This window comes from Cetorhinus maximus, chromosome 15 (genome assembly GCF_964194155.1).
Source record: "Cetorhinus maximus chromosome 15, sCetMax3.hap1.1, whole genome shotgun sequence".
Classification (NCBI taxonomy): domain Eukaryota; kingdom Metazoa; phylum Chordata; class Chondrichthyes; order Lamniformes; family Cetorhinidae; genus Cetorhinus; species Cetorhinus maximus.
This window is the reverse complement of record NC_135893.1, coordinates 83,500,053-83,522,405: the sequence shown is the minus strand read 5'-3', so window position 1 is coordinate 83,522,405 and position 22,353 is coordinate 83,500,053. Positions and strand designations below refer to the sequence as shown.

Below are 22,353 nucleotides of genomic sequence, written 5' to 3'. Positions count from 1 at the left end.
TTTCATATACAATCAATTCCTTTGAAACGTAGTCATCACAACAGCACACGGACTGCAGCAGTTCAAGGTGGCAGCTCACCACCACTTTCTCAAGGGCAATTAAGGACAGGCAATAAATACTGGCCTTACCAGTGATGCCAATATCCCATGAACAAATAAAAAAATTTTAAAAATCAAATTAAAAAATGTATAGATTGATGAGCAGAGAAAGGCTTTAGCTTGCTTCAGATGATAACTTCAATGACATCCAGTTTACTTACACACAAGATTGTTTGGATATTAAAAATTTCAGTTGTGATATCCTCTGTCAGATCTGACATTAGTTATTGATCATCCTTCTCTGATTCATAATTTTGATCATGATCACCACTTGAGATTTATTGGCTGGATTTCCTGTTAAGGGTAATATCCACATCTGCTATCCTGTCCAACAATCCTTGATTAACCACGACGTGACTATGGCAACACCACTTTAGTGACATGCATTAATTTCCAGTAACACTAGGAACTGCCATTGCAGAGGACCCAGTCGGCAGAGACAGGACCATCCTCTTATGAAATTACATTTCAATAGCAAAGCAGATGGAAACATAAACTTGCTGGTTTCATTTCAATTGAAGTTAAAGGTGCTTGGAATCATAGAATGATACAGCATAATAGGATATGCCAGTGGATTAGTATCCAGCCACTGGCTGAGTTTAGGAAACCATTATTTCAAGTTGTTCAATTATAAAAATCACACTTGTGATTTCCTGGGTCCTGGTTTGAACTTCACTCTGGACAGGAAGTCCACCAAACCTGGGCTGCCGCAGCTTGGGATCTTCTTGCTCCTCTTTAACCCTAGCCAGAGCAGAGGACACAGAGAGCAGACTCAAATGTTATGTATAAGCCTATGTTATGGATACTGATTGACATTTCATATTGAGAGTGAGTGTGGTGTTTTATTTTCATATCCAGGGGTTAAAAGGTAAATGATCTGTGGGCAAGTAAAAAAATTTTTTTTTTTTTTGAACTCACAGCATTACTGCCCAGATCAGTAGAAGGGTTACTGTGACAGAATCAGAGACTCAGTGGCCAGACCAGTAGAAGGGTTACTGTGACAGAATCAGAGACTCAGTGGCCAGACCAGTAGAAGGGTTACTGTGACAGAATCAGAGACTCAGTGGCCAGACCAGTAGAAGGGTTACTGTGACAGAATCAGAGACTCAGTAGCCAGACCAGCAGAAGGGTCTCTGTGACTCAGTCATAAAGTCACAGTCCAGACTAATGGAAGGGTCACTGTGACCAAATGAGAGTGTCACTATCCACACCTGTCAATGGGTCATTGCAACTGGGTGACAGAGTCAGTGCCCAGAGCAGTGGAAGGGTCAATGTGACCGGGTCACAAAATCACTGCCCAGTTCAGTCATGGATCACTGTGACTGGGCCACAGACTCCCTGTCTATCATGTCATGGGTCACTGTGTCACCCACCTCCACAAATTGAAGATTAGATTTTCAGAAGACTACACCAGAGCCCAATAAGCTTTTGGGTAAACTCTGAAAGTGGATCGAGTGTGCGGTTTCCACCCTGTGTCATAACAGCACAGAAAGAAGTCAATTGGCCCATTAAGTCCATGCCATCTCCCCATAGAGCAATCCAGTCAGTCCCATTCCCCCCTCCATCCCTGTAGCCCTGCAAGTTTAGTTTCCTCATGAACCCACCTTACCCTGTGCACAATCCTCTTGAGCAGCAACGGAAAAACAGGACAACTCTCACTCTTTAGCTGAAAGTATTTTTTTTAATAAATGTGCGTTCCTGATAAGGCAACAATGCAAAATATTGACCCTGGCATAAATCCATATGGAGGGTGGAAGTGGAGAGAAAGAGAGAGGCTTTTGGAGGGGTGGGGGAAGAGTCAGTGCTGGGGTTGTGTGGAGGAAATGTTGTGGCTGTGTGTATGAAGATTGGGGGAAGAATGTACATGGGGGGTGCTGAGAAATGCAACTCAGTGCATATGAGGTGTGCTGGAGAGTCACCGAGTGTGTGAGGGTGGGGAAGATGTGCTGAGTGAGATGTGCTATGACTGAGCAAAGGAATTTATTCTAGGCGAGGGAGGGGTGCTGCGAGTGAGCGTGGTAGGGGCGCTGCGAGGGAGGGGTGCTGCGAATGAGCGAGGGAGGGGCGCTGCAAGTAAGAAATGCTGTGAGGGGATGGAGACATGCTGTGAAAGTGAGGGAGATGTACTCTTGCTCATAAACATGCTTGTGATTAATGACATCTGATAATGCAGGAAGCTGTAGCTCCATCAGTTGAAGGGTCTATCACGAGATGAAGTACTGTAGAGATGTCTTTGGATGAAATCTAGTCATCCTGAAACAGCAGGAAAGCAACAGGTTAGCTTTTAAGACACAGCGTTGAAGAGCCATCAAGGTACCATTTATATCGTCAAGACCCTTAATGGGCAGTGTTCACGAAGTTGATAATGACACTTGACTTCCCCTATTGGGATGAGCAGCATTGCTCTCCCATGCAAAGCGCAATCTCTAATGTATTGATATGCTGTACAATGCCCAAAGACCCCAGTCAAGAAGCCCAAAGATTCTTTGCTCTGTTGGGGAATGCAAAGCCACTACTGGTGAACCCAGAACTCCTTGCAACCACCTGAACAATGTGGACCCTTCCACCCTCATGTAGAGCATGCAGATATCTCTTCTAGAGCTCAGAGTCCATGTCCTCTAACCAGTAATGAATGCAGAAACGCCTGCCCCACCTCACCTGTCACAAGTTAGATCAGTAGCAACGCTGCAGCACTGATGCCACTCACCCATTCATCCTCATCCACCCCCTCAAACGAGTCTTGAGGCAGGGGATCGTCTAGGTTCCCGAGCTTCGCCACCATGGCACTCAGGAGCTGAAAGGAGTAAAGAGGGTGAGACACTGCTCACACTATCACTTGCTCAACAGAAACGAGCCCGTCACTCCTCCACACGAGGCCGGCCCTTACATCCCGAATTGTTTTATTAATCTTCTGCTTTGGAAAGCGAATAAATGTGAGAGGAAGTGGCAGCATCTCAGCAATGTTCATCCCTTTGATTCATTACAGTCTCTAACACTGGCCTTCATTACCACGGACAGGAGACGACCATTCAGTCCCTCAAACTTTTTCTGTCATTCAGTTAGATCATGGTTGACCTATACCTCAACTCCACTTAACAGCCTTAATATCTTTACCTAACAAAAATTAATCAATCTCCATGCTGAAAATTTCAATTAACCTCCAAGCATCCAGACTTGTGGACAAATGAGTTCCAGATTTCCACTATCTTTTATGCTCAATCACACTGTGACCATCTATCCGAGGTCCTGGACATACTGAATAAATCATTGTCCGGTGTGAGACACAAAGGAGAACCACCTAGGGTAGGAGAGGTGACTGTGGGTTGATCTGTTATAAAGTGGAAACAGATCACATGACATACACATAGTTTCCTTAAAGGGGTAATAACAACAACTTGTATTTATATAGAGCCTTTAGCATCCCAAGGTGCTTCATAGGAGTGTTATCAAACAAAATTTAACACCAAACCACAAAGTTAGATGACCAAAAGTTTGGTCAAAGAGTTTTAGGAAGTGTATTAAAAGGAAGAAAGTGAGATAGAAAGGCGGAGAGATTTAAGGCAGAATCCCAAAGCTTAGGGCCTAAGCAGCTGAAAGCATGGCCAGGAATGGTGCAGTGATTAAAATCAGGGATGCTCAAGAGGCCAGAATTAAAGGATTAGTGAGTTAGTGACAGAAGGGAGAGAAGGAGAAAGTCAGGTGAGAAAGAGAGAGAAAGCAAGGCAGTTACTGAGTGTGCAAGAGTCACTTAGGTGATAGCAACAGAAGGACAGTCTGAAAGAGAAAGAGATAAATAGACAGACTGAGTGAGAAAGAGGAAGAGAGAAACAGACTGAGTATGGGAGAGAGAGAGAGAGAGAGAGACACACAAAGTGAATGAGAGATAGAGATACAGACTGTGAGAGAAAGAGAAAAACTAAATTAAAGGGAAAGAGATATGGACTGAGTGAGAGAGGAAGAGAGAGACAAATTTACTGAGGGGGAGGTTGACAGACAGACAGACAGAGAGATAGACTAAGAGGAGGGAATGTAGCAGAGATGGATACATATACATTTTGAAGGATAAATTACCTCTTCCTTTTTCTCCTCGTCTGTTTTTTCCTCTAGGTAGAATGCTGAGGGTTTGTATTTCCTGACTGGGAGCTCTTTAGGGGCTTCACTCACTGCAGAACAGACACACCATTAATATCAAGCTCTGCAACTCCCAAAATTCACAGGTGTCAGAAGCTCTCTCCGGGACAGTCCCAGATAGGAGGCACAGGTCTGCATTTCCAGCCAATACCTTACAGCGAAGAGCTTGTCATTACTCCTAGCCCCTGTCACAATGCAAGATTGGTACAGTATAACTAGTGATCCACAATAAGCAGAGGGATGACAATTGGCCAGAAGGAGGTACCTTTATAGCACTGATATAATGATGTAATTGTGTGTATGGGCGGATGGAAGACAAATGGTCCTTGGTTAACTGGATAGGTGTGCGTTGGGTACACGCATATGTACATATGCAAATGTGCATGGAGTGAGGGAGTGGTAGGAAGTTGTTCTGAAACAGTGTAGGAAGGGTCTCCTGCTACATAACTGAGACAGTGTGTATGTTAATGAAGTGCTGAGTCTGTACAGGGCTCTCCAGTTATATTAAGGGCAGCTTGAGTTTGGGGCAGTTCTCCAATACTTTGAATGGTAAAGAGAGCGAGTATAGTCCTTTTGTTTGGGTCCCAATGCATCATCAGACTCGGCAGCCCTGACGGGGGGTGGGGGTGGTGGGGGAGGTGCTGGTGCGGGGAGATGGCATTGGAGGAACACAGGTACCTGGGGTCATGTCTTTAGGCTTCAGGCTCATCTTCTTGTGCAGTCCATTGGAGCCAGCCAGCCAGGCAGAGGCTGAGAGTACTGGTCTCCACCACATGGTGGTATCAGGGAAAATATCATCCTGGAAAAACTCTTTCTGTGAGGCAAGTAGAGAAAAGGAACATGAGAAATATCTGCAAAAGAAAATAAACTATTGAGAAGAGTCCATAGAGACTGGAACTGACAGGATCTGCTCAGCGTCCAACACTTGCACCAGATTGGGGGACACTGGGGACAGTCAAACTCTCAGACCAGACTTGGGTACACAGAGTAGGTCCAACACTCACACCAGTCTGGGGGATCACTGGGGCCAATCCAACTCTCAAATCAGACTGGGACAGCCGTTTGCTGATGTCCACACTGGAGTCAATATAGAGGAGCATTTCATCCCTGAAGCCAGCCCCCTAAGTGTCAAATACCTATGTCAAGCCCACTGCACTGTCCAGTCAGGGACTTTGGTCCTGATGGACGTGATCTCTTGCACCAAACAATCGAACCATAAAGTATTTGCTGCACTCAGCCCTATGCCACAGTGTTGGTCCACAACAGCCCAAAGCTCCCACATTTCCAAGACAACGATGAACTTCTCACCTTAATTCGTGGAACTTTGAAAATGATGGACTCTAAGGAATTGTGTCCCAGACGCAAGGCTCGCGCAATCTCCACTTCCCTCACATTGCATTCAGACTTAGGTAGGAAGTAGAGTCCCTGAAGAGGGGAAAACAAATATATCAACTTAATTTATGCAAGGTCACAGTGCAGTGCGTGGCTTGTTCAAGTGGGAAAATGAGCCAATTCCATCTCGTTTTTGTAGCAGTCCTCTAATCCCAGCCGCTAATACCATCCCACCTGCTCTGTTCCCCATCCCACCCTCTCTGTTTTCCCATCCCGCCCTCTCCGTTTCCCCCCCCCTTCCCTACTCAATTTTCCTCCCATTTCCTGTGTTCAGTCTTCGCTGTGTCCCTTTCTTCGTTATTTAAAAACATTCAGACACCTTTCTGCTTGTGGGGAACACCACATTAATCTGAGTTCTTACCTCTGTTATATGACTGCAGTGTTATATTCAAGAATTAGAAGTGCGACTGAGGGGTCCTGGCAATTTAGGTTAAGGGATAGGTCAATAGAGATCTAGTGGCAGACATTTAAGGAGATATTTCAGAATACACAGAATAGATACATTCCAACAAGGAAGAAAAATTCCAAGGGGAGAATCCGCCATCCCTGGTTAACTAAAAAAGTTAAAGATAGTATCAAACTTAAAAGAAAAAGCATATAATTGTGCAAAGTTGGGTAGCAGGTCAAAAGATTGGACAGAATATAAAGAGCAGCAAAGAATGACTAAAAGATTGATAAGGAGGGAAAAATTAGAGTACGAGAGAAAGCTAGCTAGAAAAAGCTAGCTAGAAATATAAAGACAGACAGTAAGAATTTCTATAGGTATTTTTAAAAGAAATGAGTTGACAAAGTGAGCAATAGTCCTAAAGAAATTAAGTCTGGGGAATTAATAATGGAAAATAAGGAGATAGCAGATGAATTGAACAGATATTTTGCATGGGTCTTCACTATAGAGGATACAAGTAACATCCCAGAAATAGCTGTAAATCAGGAATTGGAAGGGAGAGAGGAACTCAAGAAAATTACAATCACGAGGGAAGTGGTAATTAGCAAATTGTTAGAACTGCAGGTTGACAAGTCTCCAGGTCCTGATGGATTTCATCCTAGGGTCTTAAAAGAAGTGACTAGTGAGATAGTTGATGCATTGGTTTTAATTTTCCAAAATTTACTAGATTCAGGGAAGGTTCTATTAAATTGGAAAATAGTTAATGTAACTCCTTTATTCAAAAAGGGAGGGAGACAGAAAGCAGGAAACTATAGGCCAGTTAGCTTAACTTCTGTCATAAGGAAGATGTTAGAAGTTATTATTAAAGACGTTATAACAGGGCATTTAGATAAATTCAAGGTAATCAAGCAGAGTCAACATGGTTTTGTGAAAGGGAAATCATGATTAACCAATTTATTGGAGTTATTTGAAGTAGTAACAAGTGCTGTGGATAAAAGGGATGTGCTGTACTTAGATTTTCAGAAGGCATTTGATAAGGTGCCTCATCAAAGGTTATTGCAGAAAATAAAAGCTCTTGGTGTAGGGGGTAACATATTAGCATAGATAGACGATTGGTTAGCAAATAGGAAACAGAGAGTAGGCATAAATGGCTCATTTTCTGGTTGCCAGGATGTGACGAGTAGTGTGCCATAGGGATCAGTGCTGATTTGGATGAAGGGACCGATGGTATGGTAAATTTGCTGATGACACAAAGGTAGGTAGGAAAGTAAGTCGTGAAGAGGACGTAAAGAGGCTACGTAAGGATATAGATAGGTTAGGTGATTGGGCAAAGATCTGGCAAATGGAGTATAATGTAGGAAAATGTGAGGTTGTCCATTTTGGCAGATCGAATGAAAAAGAGGCATATTATCTAAATGGTGAGAGATTGCAGAGGGATTTGGGTGTCCTAGTGCATGAATCATAAAAGGTTAGTATGCAGGTGCAGCAAGTAATTAGCAAAGCTAATAGAAAGGTATTGATTATTGCAAGGAGAATTAAACACAAGAGTGGAGAGTTTATGCTTCAGTTATACAGGACATTGGTGAGACCACACCTGGAGTCCTGTATACAATATTGGTCTCTTTATTTAAGGAAAGATGTAAATGCATTAGAAGCAGTTCACAGAAGGTTTACTAGATTAATACCTGGAATGGGCATGTTATCTTATGAGGAAAGGCTGGACAGGCTAGGCTTGTATCTGCTGGAGTTTAGAAGAGTAAGAGGTGGCTTGACTGAAACATATAAGATCCTGAGGGGACTTGACAGGGTGAATGTGGAAAGGACATTTCCTCTTGTGGGAGAATCTAGAACTCGGGGTCACTGTTTAAAAATAAGGGGTCGCCCATTTAGGACAGTGATGAGGAAAGTTTTCTCGCAGAGGGTTGTGGGACTTTGGAGTTCTCTTTCTCAAAGGTGGTTGGGGCAGAGTCCTTGAATATCTTTAAGGCAGTAGTAGATAGATTCTTGATATGCAAGGAGGTGAAAGGTTATCAGGGATAGGCAGGAATATGGGGTTAAAATCAGATCAGCCATGATCTTATTGAATGGCAGAGCAGCCTACTCCTACTCCTAATTCATATGTATGTATGTTCTTCAGAATCCTCACCCTTTCTCTCTCTCTCTCCTGTTATTACCCCTATACAGTGACTGCAATACTGGGTACGGACTTATATGCAGGTACAGAATTCTGACTGTTTAATCCTGCAGCACCGTGTAGGGCTTCAAGGATTAAGAAACCTTAAACTCCCATCTTCAGATTCCACATTTTATTTCAGAAAAAGTTGATGGACTAGCCAAGGATAGGTACATGAACATGTGAAAACCAAACAAAATGACCCATGACTGCATCAGAAATACAGACAGCAACCTCAACTTTCAGTTCAGCTGTTTGGGTCATCGGTCCCAACCTGAGTCCCTACATTTTCCCCAAATTGTCGCGCCAGCTCCAGCACAGTTCTATACAACGTACTGTGTATAGCTTCGGTCTCCTTATTTAAGAAAGGACATAAATGCATTAGCAGTTCAGACAAAGTTCACACAACTGATTCCTGGGAAGAAGGGGTTGTCTTATGAGAAAAGGTTGGAGAGGCTGGGCCTGTATCCATTGGAGTTTAGAAGATTGAAAAGTGATCTTATTGAAACATATAAATAAAATCCTGAAGGCACTTGACAGAGTGGATGCTGAGAGGATGTTTCCCCATGTGGGAGAGATCAGAACTAGGGGACACAGTTTAAAAATAAGGGGTCTCCCTTTTAAGACAGAGGAGGAGAAGTTTTTTCTCTCAGGGGGTTGTGAGTCTGTGGAACTCTCTCCCCCAGAGAGTGGTCAAGGCAGGATCATTGAATATTTTTAAGGCAGAGGTAAATAGTGTTGACGAACAATGGAGTCAAAGGGTTTATTTTAGTGGGTAGACAGGAAAGTGGTGTTAAGGCCACAATCAGATCAGGCAACATCTTAATTGAATGCTGGAAAAGGCTCAAGGGGCCGAATGGCTACTCCTGCTCCTAATTCATATGTTCATATTTGTGGGGAATCACCTTTCCTCATTACTTCCACACAGAATCCACCCTCCTGATTACCCATGGTCCAAAGTGACTGAGCCTGATACCTGCAAAAGTGAGGATGAATTACAGTGGGGTATAGGCTAGGTCGACTGTGTCGTTGCAATGAACTAGAAAAGAGCACATTAGTACTGTAGCACAGCTTCACTCCTACCTTGTGTGGCTCAGTGGAATTGAAACTGCTGCACTGCAGGAAATAGGGATCTTCATTCTGAATCTCATAGATATGGACCCTGGTATCACCCTGTAGAACAGCATCATTAGTGACAAAGGAAGAGACAGTATATCTTGATAGTGAGCAACACTAATCGCCCAGGAACTCAGTCACCTTGTAATCCAACCAGTCGCCCACTAACCCAGTTGGTTACCCAGCAATCTATCATTTTTTTATTCTTTATGAGATGTGGGCCTCGCTGGCTAGGCCAGCATTAATTACCCATCCCTAATTGCCCTTGCGAAGGAGGTGGTGAGCTGCCTTCTTGAACCACTGCAGTCCATATGTTGTTGGTACACCCACAGTGCTGTTAGAGAAGGAGTTCCAGGATTTTGACCCAGCGACAGTGAAGGAACGGCGATATATTTCCAAGTCAGGTTGGTGAGTGGCTTGGCAGGGAGCTTCCTGGTGGTGGTGTTCCCATGTGCCTGCTGCCCTTGTCCTTCTAGATGGTCGCAGTCGTGGGTTTGGAAGGTGCTGTCTAGGGAGACTTGGTGAGTTCCTGCAGTGCATTCTGTAGATGGTACACAATGCTGCCACTGTGCATCAGTGGTGGAGGGAGTGAATGTTTGTGGATGTGCCGCCAATCAAGCGGGTTGCTTTGTCCTGGATGGTGTCAAGCTTTTTGGGTGTTGTTGAAGCTGCACTCATCCAGGCAAGTGGAGAGTATTCCATCATACTCCTGACTTGTGCCTTGTAGATGATGGACAGGCTTTGGGGAGTCAGGAGGTGAGTTACTCGTCGCACGATTCCTAACCTCTGTCCTGCTCTTGTAGCCACAGTATTTATGTGGCTAATCCAGTTCAGTCTCTGGTCAATCAAAACCCCTAGGATGTTGGTAGTGGGGGATTCAGCGATGGTAATGCCATTGAATGTCAAGGGGTGAGGGTTAGATTCTCTCTTGTTGGAGACGGTCCTTGCCTCGCACTTGTGTGGCACGTATGTTACTTGCTACTTGTCAGCCCAAGCCTGGATATTGCCCAGGTCTTGCTGCATTTGGACATGGACTGCTTCAGTACCTGAGTCGCTGCAAATGGTGCTGAACATTGTGTAATCATCAGCGAACATTTCACTTCTGACCTTGTGGTGGCAGGGAGGTCATTGATGAAGCGCTGAAGATGGTTGGGCCTAGGACACTACCCTGAGGATCTCATCTAGCAACTCAGTCAGTCATTGAGCAATCCAAGTCATGTAGCAACCTACTAATTAAGGAATCAGTTACCCAGCACAGCCATGGTGATGAGCTGGCGATGGAGAAACACTGACCTTGCCAGTGAGATAGACGGTGCTGGTGTCATCATCGTAGAAAGGAATGAGAGTGGATGGCGCTGGGTTGATGTCAGCAGTTGCCAGTGGTCCTGACGCCAGGGACTCCATGTTGTAGAGGTAGATCTGTCGCTCGCTGCGGCTGCAACATAAAGCACGGAGTAGTCAGTCTGAATCTTCAAAGGGCTTGGATTTTACTCATGTATATCATTTATTGGGTCTTTTAGCAAGAGTCCAGATGCGAAGTCCAGCTCCCAATCCCGAGGCAGTAGTTCCAATCATCCCGTGTGGTCCCAGACACATCCTGGAATACTGCTGTATGGCTCGAGATTTCAAATCTGACCCCACAATAGTGGGCCATCCTGTAATTTTGCGATTGATTTTTGGGTTACAGAAAATCAGTCACATTAGAGGCATAAGGCAAATGGATCCAGCCAAGCATAATAAAGCTGCCCATCCTATCCTCTCCATATTCCACCCACACCCCATCTACAGCTTGTTGGGCATGGCTCAGTGGGTAGCACCCTTGTCTTGAAGTCAAAAGGTTGAAGTTTCCAGTCCCACTCTTAAGCACATAATCCAAACAAACAGTCGGAGTTAGTACTGAAGGAATGTTGCATTGTTGGATGAGATGTTAAACCAAGGCCTTGTTTGTCCTTTGAGGTGGATGTGAAAGATTCCAGGGCAATATTTCAAAGAAGAGCAGGGGAATTCTTCCTGGTGTCTTGCCCAATATTTGTCCCTCAATCAACATCACAAAAACAGATTATCTAGTCATTTTCACATTGCTGTGTGTGGAAGCTTGCTATGCACAAATGGCTGCCACTTTTCCTACATTGCACAGTGACTGCACTTCAAAAACACCTAACTTACTGTAAAGCACTTTAGGACACTGAGCTTGTGAAAGGTGCTTTAGAAGTGCAAATTCTTTCTTTACTTTCATCCCAATCCCACCCTGATATTTCCCAACCCTCAGTGACCTTTTTATTATTTCTTGCTTACCTGTCAAAGCCAGATACCAGTAGGTACCGTGCATCGCTCACCCACAAAATCCGTGCCCCCCGACTGCCCATAGGTCCTGGTCCTTCCTGCAAATGGAAATCAAGAGTCTAATTGGCACCAACACAGCTAATAACAATTCAAGTGCAAGCATACAAGGGGAGAGAAAAATGGTGCAAAGCTTAAACCAAAACAAGCAGACAGCATGAGTCTGCATGTTGCCAGGTGCTTCCTGAGAAAGCAGTTATTACCTGCACGGGGTGGACTGAACGCCGAGGATCGTACACTCGAACTCTGTTGTCTTTGCTGACCGTTGCCAGTTGCTGTCCATCAGGTCTCCAGGACAAGCTGAAGATCTGGAAAAGAGCAAATAAAGGTAAAAAAAAAAAAGTGATTGCAAGAGAAAGAGAGAGTGTGAGAGAAAGAGAAGGACAGAGCACAAGAGAGAAGGGAAAGCCTGAGAGAAAGACCAAGAGCACAAAAGATAAAAAGAGCATGAGTGAAAGAAAGAGCATGAGAGAAAATAAATAACCCTGGACAAAATGTTCAGAGAATTGCACCTGAACTACAATGTCACACATTGGCTGCAATGAGTCTTTGTGACCCAGCACTATAATGAAATATTTTTACCAACTACAGACCAGGTCAATCCAAAAATCACTCACCTTTACAAATTTAAAGGAGAATAATCTGTGGTGGCTACAGTGCTTTGTCTGGTTCCCTAAGATTTTAAATTTAGCGTACCTGGTCTGTATGTCCCCTCAGTACAATCTCTTCTTTCCCTGAGCTGAGGTTCCAGATCCTCACAGTCATGTCATAGGAGGATGAAGCTAAGATATCAGATGCCAGTGGATGAAATCTGATGGAATAGATTTTCTCTGTGTGACCTGGCAGAGAGTAAGGAACATAAACTTAATCAGCACGCACAGTGACCTGGCATTGGGCTTCCAAATTACCCGTTGTCAAAAATGTAGGTATGTAACAATGTATGAAGGGCTAGTTCCTTTTCAAGCCTGTTACTTTTCCATGAGTTCCTACTCATCATCTCACTCTATCCTTCTCCCGAAGCAGGGTTACTTGCTGTCTGACTCTAATTTATGTTGCCCGTTTTGATCACTTTCTCTGGTAACTGGTGCTGCAACTTTATAACACTTTGGGTAACAACATTTTGCTTAGCTTCATTCCCTAAATTTTAGATTGTGTCTCTAGGTGGTCAGCTAGCAAGAGGAGGAGGATGCAGCACTATGAACATCCCATTCTCATCCATGGCTAAGCCCAGTACCCAAATGCTACAGACAAGGTAATCTTAGCATCCTTTTCTCAAGGTCCACACCCAGATACCGAGCCCTGCCAATTCCATTCATTCCACACAATGAAGCAGCGGCTCAATGAGGAAGACTTGAGTAATGGAGCTTTGTTTTATTCTTTCACAGGATGTGGGCATCGCTGGCTAGGTCAGCATTTGTTGCCCATCATATTTGTCTTTAAGGTGGTGGTGGTAAGCCACATTCTTGAATCACTACAGTCCATGTGGAGCAGGAACACTCACAGCACTGTTAGGGAGTTCAAGGATTTGACCCAATGATAGAGAGGATATGGTTACAAGTTAGAATGGTTTGTGGCTTGGAGGGGAACTTGCAGGTGGTGGTGTTCCCATGCACCTACTACCTTTGTTCTTCTAGGTGGTAGAGGCCGTTGATTTGGAAAGTGCTGTCAGAGTCTTGATGAGTTGCTGCAGTGCATCTTTATATACTACACACTGCTGCCACTGGTGGAAGGAGTGAATGTTGATGTGGTGGAATGGGTGCTAATCAAGTAGGCTATTTTGGCCTGGATGGTGTCAAGCTTCTTGGAGCTGCACTCATCCAATTCAAGTTGTTGGAGCTGCACTCATCCAGGCAAGTGGAGAGTATTCCATCACACTCCTGCCTTGTAAATGGTGTTCAGGCTTTGGGGAGTCTGGAAGTGAGTTACAATGGAGCTTGCTGCATTATTTCACTATCAATTCCATTGCATCTATGACATTACCCAACAATGTGTCCTGTGCACAAAAAACAGGACAATTTTAATCCAATCAATTACCATCTGATCAGCCTCCTCCCAAGCATCAACCAAGCAAATGAAAGACTCAGTGCTGCAGCACCTCTCAATGATGATCAGCTTGAGGTGCTTCAGAACTATAAGACTACAGGTGGCATCACAGCGTTGACTCAGACTGAAAGATGGGAGTAACTGGATTCAACATAGAACCAAGTATGGCACCAAGGCAGCCAAGCAAAACTGAGTTCCAATGGGGGTCAGGGGAATCCCTCCCAGGGAAAATGTCTGTGGCAAGATCAGTTATGTCATCGCTGTGGCTACAAGAGCATGGCAGTGCTCACTTGCTCACTGCACAAAGCCTTTCTACCACCTACAAGGTTCAAAGCAGTTTGCTTTAACAATACCCCTGCCACTGGACTCAACATCCATCTCTTCCATCCCCAGCATATTGTGGCTGCCGTATGTACCCTTTACACGGTCCGTTGTGACCTCCACCATCAAGGTGGTCAGGATTAGCAATGTCATGGAAGCACCATTTGATCCATGCTCCCCTCCAAGATGCACACCTTCCTGACTTGGACACATCACTGTCCCTTCATTACCACTGGGCTAAACCCACTAAGTCAGACATCAACTTCCTGAATCCTCACTGACTTCCCTTTAATACATCCTCCATTTCAAAGTGCCCGCTCACTACTCTCTCCACAACCTATATAAAAAAAAACACTTACCGATCTATAGTTTCCAGATTGACAATGGGGTATGGTGTCCTCAGGGATCTCGGAGTTTAATTAATTTACAAAAATAGCAGCTGGAGCTTCAATAATTACAGATATATCTTCTTTGAGGCTCACAGGACTAAGTTTCCTGAACTAATTCTTTGATCTGTTCTTATTGCACCTGACTATATTATAACCTCACCCAATCTTCCTTTGCCTGCTGTCTGGCTCTTCCTTTGTCAAGCAACTTTATCGCCTCCCCTTAGCTAAAGATGGTTGTGAAATAATTTTAATAACTATGCTTCCCACAATATCTTTGAGTGGACCAACTGCCTGTGTTTCAGCACCGTCTCACCAGGAAGGGTTCTCTCAGGGTCGGAGAGGATTTTTGTGAGTCCTCCAGTTGGAATTCTCCAGATTCGGATCTTTGCATCCTCGCCAGCTGAAACCAAACAGGATGTCACTCACTTTCAGAAGCATTCCAGTTTCATAGCATCACACAGCACAGGGGGCCATTCAGTCCATTGTTCCTATGTCAGCTTTTTGAAACAGCTGTCCATTTAGCCCCCATGGCCCTGCAAATTGTTCCTTTTTAAGTGTTTATCCAATTATCAGTTGAAAGTTATTATTGACGCTTCTATCAACCATTCAAGTTATCCATTTCAGATCATAAACAACTCACTGTGTAACAAAAAACTCTCTCATCTCCCAGCTAGTCCTTTTGTCACTTACCTTCAGTCAATGTCCTCTGGTCAATTGTGTTTAATTATATGCAGGTGGAGGGCCTTAATTGGGGTTTCACTTGAGCAGATATAAAAAGACACTTATTGAAACTGGAATGTAGTTGAATTAGGAGATATATACTTGTAATATTTCACTCTGTAAATCAATGTTACACTGAGTAAAGATTGGCTCTGGTTCTCCCCTTCATCAATTGACTTTCTTGAATGTAATCTTGGTTACTGACTGTCCCTCCAGTGAAAACAGTGATCACAGTTTGAGTGATTATCTTCATAGATTAGTTGATTCACCAGGTTACTCACAGGGTAATTGCTGGTGATGGGGGAATGTATGTGCAGGGCTTGTATATGGAAAGTACTGAGAATTTAGCTCAGCACGAGGACTGGCAGCTGTGTCACCTTGTCACTGTACACATGAGCACAAACTCAGCTCTCTCAGAATCATAAAATTCAGCCCATCAAGTTTACACTGACTCTTTCAAAGAGCAATCCAGTTAGTCCCACTCCCCTGCTCTTTTCCCATACTCCTGCAATTTTTTTCTCCTCTCAGTGGAGAAGGGGGACTCACTGGACAGGGCACGAAATACCTTGGGCCAGTTACCGGGCGAACAGACTTGTAATAAAAGATAGTCTGGTTAAAAGGGAGCAGGTAGTGGAAAAGAAAAGAGATCAGTTGAGAAACTGAGTCTCCAAAGTGAAGAGAGAGTGACATTAGTGGATGATAAAGCACGTGTGGGAAATTGAGTGTCCCTCAGTCCATGGGAAAGCATCCTGGGATGAGCGGTGAGGATCGCAGAGTTGAAATACATCTTGAGATCCATGGAGAACAAGAAAGTAAGCTATTTGAATATTTACAACATTGCTGCAAGTAACTGCTTCCCTGATAAAGGATTCCCCCAGATCACAGCAATGCCCCCTGTGCTGGGAGGTCAGAACCTGAAGAATGCATCAGTACCGACAGCAAGCCGATGGCAATCGAAGGGATCCCAGCTGAGGTCAGCGACAGCTGCGTTGTTCTGGATGGTGGGCAGGGAGCTGTCCGGCAGTCGCCCAGGTTTTGAGAGCTGCAGGAAACAAAGAGCACTGAAGAGAAAAATCTGTAATGAGCAGAACATACAAACAATCAACAGATTTCAGAACTCTTGCGATATTCTCAAAGGCCTGGTCAGCGACAGTGGATCAGATGAGACACCATGAGCAGCCAGGACCCTCTTAGACTGGCAGATACAGAGTAAAGCCCCCTCTATATGGTCCCATCAAACACCCCCAAGGCAGGTACTACACAGGTTAGTCACAGAGTAAAGTTCCTCTACAGTCTTAAACGCTCTGGTGGTGTCCTGCACTCGGAGTCTGAGCCCTGACCCAGGCTTCCCCTGAAAGTAACTTCCACTTAATACAGCTTTAATGTTGGCATTGCAGCTGGGTAAAGTGACAGAATCCACTGCCAAGTAATCACCTCCAGCACAGCGATCTGCCCCCCTGACACCGACAGTGGAACTGCAGCTCGCTCACGATTCACGCAGAATCCATCAGACTCGCCAGGTGTGGTCAGACTTAACCCTTTCAGATTAGTGATGTGTGTGTCCCGATGAGACACTACGCCCTGCACGTGCCTGAACTTCGAATTGTTGCCTGAGAAATGAAATTCAGAAGCAGATGTTGAAAATGTGGTCATTACAACATGGAAACACCATCTTTCTAGCTGCTCTCGTCCCCACACAAATGATTTCAGCCCTGACCCCGCACGCACAGTGAGTATGCTGCACTGTCATTCTCCACCCCACACAGTGAGTATATACCCAGCTTGTCACCCAGATTTATCTACCAATTCTCTGCTCCTTTGCACGTGACTCAAACTTGGTCTTCACTTTCTGTTGCGGAAGCAGCTACTTGGTAGCAAACCAACCAACCTGACTCGCCCCCACCCTCTGACTCCCCACAACCCAATCTCACCACCGTACCCTCTTGCCCATCCTATCCATCTATCACCTTAACCACTTACCTTACTCGTCCTTCCAACTACCCCATGACATTGAGAAACAATTTGTCAGCTTCTCTCTCTAACTCACCCAAGATACCGTGCAGAGATTTCTGACTTTGAGGGGTTGTTACAAAATCGCTGAACTTTGAGCTGGTGCTGCTTGGAGAGGTGATGGATGGTGAGGTCATTGAGCTGATGGAACTTGATGATGATGTCTGTTCATTGTGAACCTGCAATTTGTTTAAAAAAAAACAGGCAACCTCAAACAAGAAGCTCAGGAATAAGGGGAGAACAGGCAGCTGCTGTGCTCAAAACAAATTAAAATATAGTTGATGCGATATCAATCACATTGAGACTACACCTATTGTCAATCATACTGCCATGCCTACTATCATACTGCCATGCCACACTTAGGCCACATCAAAATCAAGCACAGCCGGGAACACTCAGCTCCTGACCTCATTACAGCCTTAGTCCAAATATGGACAAAAGAACCGAATTCAAGAGGTGAGGTGAGAGGCAGCATTTGACCGAGTGTGACATCAAGGAGCCCTAGCCAAACTGGAGTCCATGGGAATCAGGGGTAAAACTCTCCACTGGTTGGAGTCATACCTAGCACAAAGAAAAATGGTTGTGGTTGTTGGAGGTCAATCATCTCAATGCCAGGACATCACTGCAGGAGTTCCTCAGGGTGTCCCAGGCCCAACCATCTTCAGCTGCTTCATCAACGGCCTTCCCTCCATCATAAGGTCAGAAGTGGGGATGTTCATTGACGATTGTACAATGTTCAGAACCATTTGCAACTCCTCAGATACTGAAGCAGTCCACGCTCATATACAGCAAAACCTGGACAACATTCAGGCTTGGGCTGATAAGTGGTAAGTAATATTCATACCACACAAGTGCCAGGCAATGACCATCTTCAACAAGAGAGAATCCAACCATCTCGCCTTGACATTCAATAGCATTACCATCACTAAATCCTCCACTATCAACACCCTGGGGATCACCATTGACCAGAAACTGAACTGGACCAGCCATATAAATACTGTGGCTACAAGAGCAGATCAGAGGCTGGGAATTCTGCAGAGAGTAACACACTTTCTGACTCCCCAAAGCCTGTCCACCATCTACAAGGCACAAATCAGGAATGTGATGGAATACTTTCCACATGCCTGGATGAAAGCAGCTCCAACAACACTCAAGAAACTCAATACCATCCAGGACAAAGCAGCCCACTTGACTGGCATCCCATCCAGCACCTCTAAAATCCATTCCCTCCACCACCGACGCACAGTGGCAGCAGTGTGTATCATCTACAAGCTGCACTGCAGCAACTCACCAAGGCTTCTTTGACAGCACCTTCCAAACCTGTGACCTCTACCACCTCAGACAAGGGCAGCAGGTGCATGGGAATACCACCACCTGCAAGTTCCACTCCAAGCCACATACCATCCTGACTTGGAACTATATTGCCATTCCTTCACCATCACTGGGTCAAAATCCTGGAACTCCCATCCTAACAGAGCAGTGTGGGTGTGTCTACACCACGTGGACTGCAGTGGTTCAAGAAGGCGGTTCACCACCACCTTCTCAAGGGCAATTAGGGACGGGCAATAAAAATGCTTGCCTAGTCAGTGACACCCATGTCCTGTGATAGAATTAAAAAAAAAACACAGGGACATGAGTCAGCCATTCAGCTCGGCTATCATTATTAAACCTCCTGCTCTACCTTCTTAAGCCCAGGCCCTCAACCTTTCCCCACTTCCTGCCATACGATCTGGAACGCATTGCTTGAAAGGGCAGCAGAAGCAGATTCAACAGTAGCTTTGAAAAGAGAAATGGATAAATATTTGAAGGATTAAAAAGTACAAGGCTGTGGGATGTGAGCAGGGGAATGGGACTAATTGGATCACTCTACCAAAGGCATGATGGCCAAATAGCCTCGATTTGTGTAGTAGCATTCTATTATTTTCCAAATAAGATCTCTCTGCTTGAAAAAGCTTGGCTGGTTCTGGTCTTCTGGAAGTGTGCTTCTCATTATCTACAACTGTGTGTGAAGATATTTGTACCTGGGTTTACTTTAAACTGCCATAACTTGAATTTTAAAATTTTGTTCACTCAATCCTTCCACTCTGATTTTCTGGGTTCCCCTACAAGTAATTATCCATTTCTTCCAGTCAACCCTGTTCCTCAGGTCAGACCACCCTTTAACATAGCTTCATGAAATACTCAACATCACAGAATATAACCTTAGTTTACCAAGTCTGTCATTGTAGTCAAGTTCCATTATCCCAGGTACCATGCTAGCCAAGAGTCATGGATCTTCTCCTAGGCTGATGTATTCCCGCGATGCCCAGCACTGAACATAGTGCTCCAAATGACGTGTGACCAGCACACTATCTAATGGCTGTGCTTTTATATCCTCTGCCTCTTGTGATGAAGTCTAGGCTCCAATGAGCTTGGATACCTGTGGGCCACCCATTGAAGGCTGTCGTACATGGAAGCATAATTCCCTACCCTCTCCCCACCATCCCATTCTGCCCCACTTAAACTATGCCACTATTGCCACTGCCATTCTAACCACTCACTCACTGCCTATCAAGCTGAAGCCCTTCATATGCAATGGGTGGCTCTGGGTTTGTAATCAGTCTGGTAGGGGCACAGGTCTGATATTTACTGCAGTCTGTTTGAAGGGCGATATCTGCTGGTTTCTCTGTGACAGTGGGAATGTATTCCTGCTCTCAATGTGCACCTGTCTGAAATAATCGAACATTTGGAAGATCAACTTATTAATCCTGGAATAGTGATTAATCAATATCTCATTGTCTTAGAGGAGCAGGATGGGAAGCTCACTGGCTCCCACTGAATGAAATATTCCTTACTGGCTTTCTTGTTTCCCAAGGCACTTCTTCCATTTCTTTCTGTTCCCTTGGAGCTTGTTCTCTCAATTGTGTTGAAGGTTCCCGCAGGCTAGGCACAACGCTGGAGGTGAAACTCTGCCTGGTACGTTTATCTGGGTGTAAAGAAATTTTTGGTACCTACAGGAACAAACACAGCAGTTACAGCAACTGGTGAAGATATGCAGCCTAAATATATAACTGGCACAGAGTGAGTGCGTGTGACAGAGAGATTGGGAGAGAGACATTGGGACAGAGAGAGAGAGAGAGAGAGAAACACCAACTATGAGAGAGGATTAGTAAGAGACACATCAGCCAGGATTTTCCATGCCCACTGGCATTGGGTGTGTTTGGTGGCGTGAGCGAACAATATGGCAAGATCAGTTTCACAGTGGCCTGAAACCAGTTTGAAATCGTCTGCTCAGCCCACTGATGGCAGGCCACATTTCCCGCTGTCGGACATCGGGAACCTCATCGTAATACGCCTGCATATCATTATTAGGCCAGCCCGCCGGAATTGTCTCCGCCCCCACTGGATCATCCACCCACATTGGTGGGAAAACACAACAGCATATACAAGGTGTACACTTGGTGGGCTGCACTTCGCTCGGGACTTCAAGGTTTGTTTGCCTACCTTGCTTCAGTCAGCACTTGCGGTCATCAGCGCCAGGCTTCACAGACAGCACCACATCACCTTTAGGGGGCTCACGGGCAGGTCTCCACCTACCAGATCAGCCATATGTGGGTGGCTTTTCCATGGCTGCTGGGCTAGGGATTGCTTGGGAAAGGGGGAGAATTAGCCTCAGGCAAGAGAAGAGGCTGCAGGATGAGGGCTGTACTGGGAAGCAGGGTATCCTAGGGTGTGTGCGGGGGCACATGTTGATCTGTGCAAGTGTCCTCAAGATGGTGAGGGCTGAGGAGGCAGTCTCCAGAGCAGATGAGGCCAGACGGACATGGGAGGGTATGTGTGTGAAAATAGGTGGTCGTGTCCCTTGAGCTGGCAGTGAGTTAGATGCCAGTGAATGTGTGATGGGCTTGAGTGTATGAATTTAGAGTGATGAAATGGTTGCCATATCCTGGCTGCACAAACGAAATCATTTATCCTCTATCTGCATTAGACGGCCAACCTCTTCTGTGCAGCGTTGGCAGCCATTGCCTACCAAGCCAGAGTCATAATGTTGCTGCCCCTCCTGCGGCCAGAGCGGGGGTAGAGGACATTGCAGCGGGTCCATGGCGTCCAAATGGCACTCGAGGACTGCAGTCTTCTTGCCTTTCGGGGCCATGTCTTCTTTGCTACAGTCCTCGGCAGGAAGCACTGAATGTGGCTGTACTTTAAATGTGGTGCGTGGTGTGATGAAGCAGCGAGGTGACAGCATGGCAGGCAAATCAGAGCCTGCCCGCCATCAAAACGTTGTTTTTCCCGCCAGCTACTGCACTTAGTGCAAATCTGGGACTATTCCGCCCATCGAGCAGGACACACTGACACTAAGGGTGATACTGACCTGCTCATCAGATCCATTGAACCAGTCCAGCGCAGACATTGAAGGAATGTTACCAGAAGTGTCAGGGAATAAATCATCATGGAATTCATGGAGAGACTGGAATAACAGACACAAAACATAAATAGTTACACCACTGGTAATAAAAACAGAAAGTGCTGGAAAAACACAGGTCTAGCAGCGTCTGTAGAGAGAGAAATAGCATTAATGCTTCGAGGCTAATATGACTCTTCTTTGGAACTGAAAAGAGGTAGAAATATGATAGGTTTTATGTTGTGGAAGGTAGCATCATAGGAACAGGGTTTTTTTGCTCCCCCTTCTTCAACATAAAACTCACCACATTGATACCTCTCTTCAGTTCCGAAGAAGAGTCATATTGGACTCGAAATGTTAACTCTGTTTCTCTCTCCACAGACGGTGCCAGACCTGCTGAGTTTTTGCAGCACTTTCTGTTTTTATTTCAGACCTCCACCATCTGCTGCACTTTGCTTTTATTACACCATTGGTAATATTTGGTGAAGAATTGCTTACACATGATTAGTTTGTGCTCCCATACCGATCTTACATCGAAACGAACAACAAACTTTGAGGCTAATTCTAGGGCTGAAAGGGGGGCGCGTGGCAGTCAGGGGGTCAGGTTGGACTAAAGGGAAGGTCAGGGATAGGAAGAAGGCAGGGGAGATTAAATACCAAAGTTGTCATGGAACAAATGGCAAAGCAAGTGGTAATGGTAATAATAAAGAAACAAAGCATTGGTCCAGAGTAGGTGTTAATAGCAGAATAAAGATCAGCTTTGTCTGAAAGCAAAACATGAAAACAAGATACAAACTGGCATTTGGGGGGGGGCGTGAAACATTCAAAATGGAGGATAGAATTCATGGTTTGA

The 22,353-nt window shown here is 45.0% G+C and overlaps 1 protein-coding gene across 1 annotated transcript in view; it reads right to left on the bottom strand.

Annotated features, from left to right (window-relative positions):
- Positions 1-1,760: 1,760 nt before the first annotated feature.
- coro7 (coronin 7) overlaps positions 1,761-22,353 on the bottom strand; it is a 101,032-nt gene continuing 80,439 nt past the window's right edge. The window contains exons 13-28 of the mRNA XM_078558765.1: positions 21,471-21,566; positions 19,954-20,109; positions 17,157-17,298; positions 16,544-16,719; positions 16,043-16,151; positions 14,703-14,789; positions 12,333-12,475; positions 11,840-11,944; positions 11,592-11,677; positions 10,590-10,731; positions 9,264-9,353; positions 5,539-5,655; positions 4,909-5,044; positions 4,171-4,262; positions 2,807-2,893; positions 1,761-2,352 (exon numbers count right to left, since the gene is read on the bottom strand). Of these exons, the coding sequence (XP_078414891.1) occupies positions 2,344-2,352; positions 2,807-2,893; positions 4,171-4,262; positions 4,909-5,044; positions 5,539-5,655; positions 9,264-9,353; positions 10,590-10,731; positions 11,592-11,677; positions 11,840-11,944; positions 12,333-12,475; positions 14,703-14,789; positions 16,043-16,151; positions 16,544-16,719; positions 17,157-17,298; positions 19,954-20,109; positions 21,471-21,566 (1,773 nt within the window). The 3' untranslated portion in view covers positions 1,761-2,343. The remainder of the gene's footprint in view (positions 2,353-2,806; positions 2,894-4,170; positions 4,263-4,908; positions 5,045-5,538; positions 5,656-9,263; positions 9,354-10,589; positions 10,732-11,591; positions 11,678-11,839; positions 11,945-12,332; positions 12,476-14,702; positions 14,790-16,042; positions 16,152-16,543; positions 16,720-17,156; positions 17,299-19,953; positions 20,110-21,470; positions 21,567-22,353) is intronic.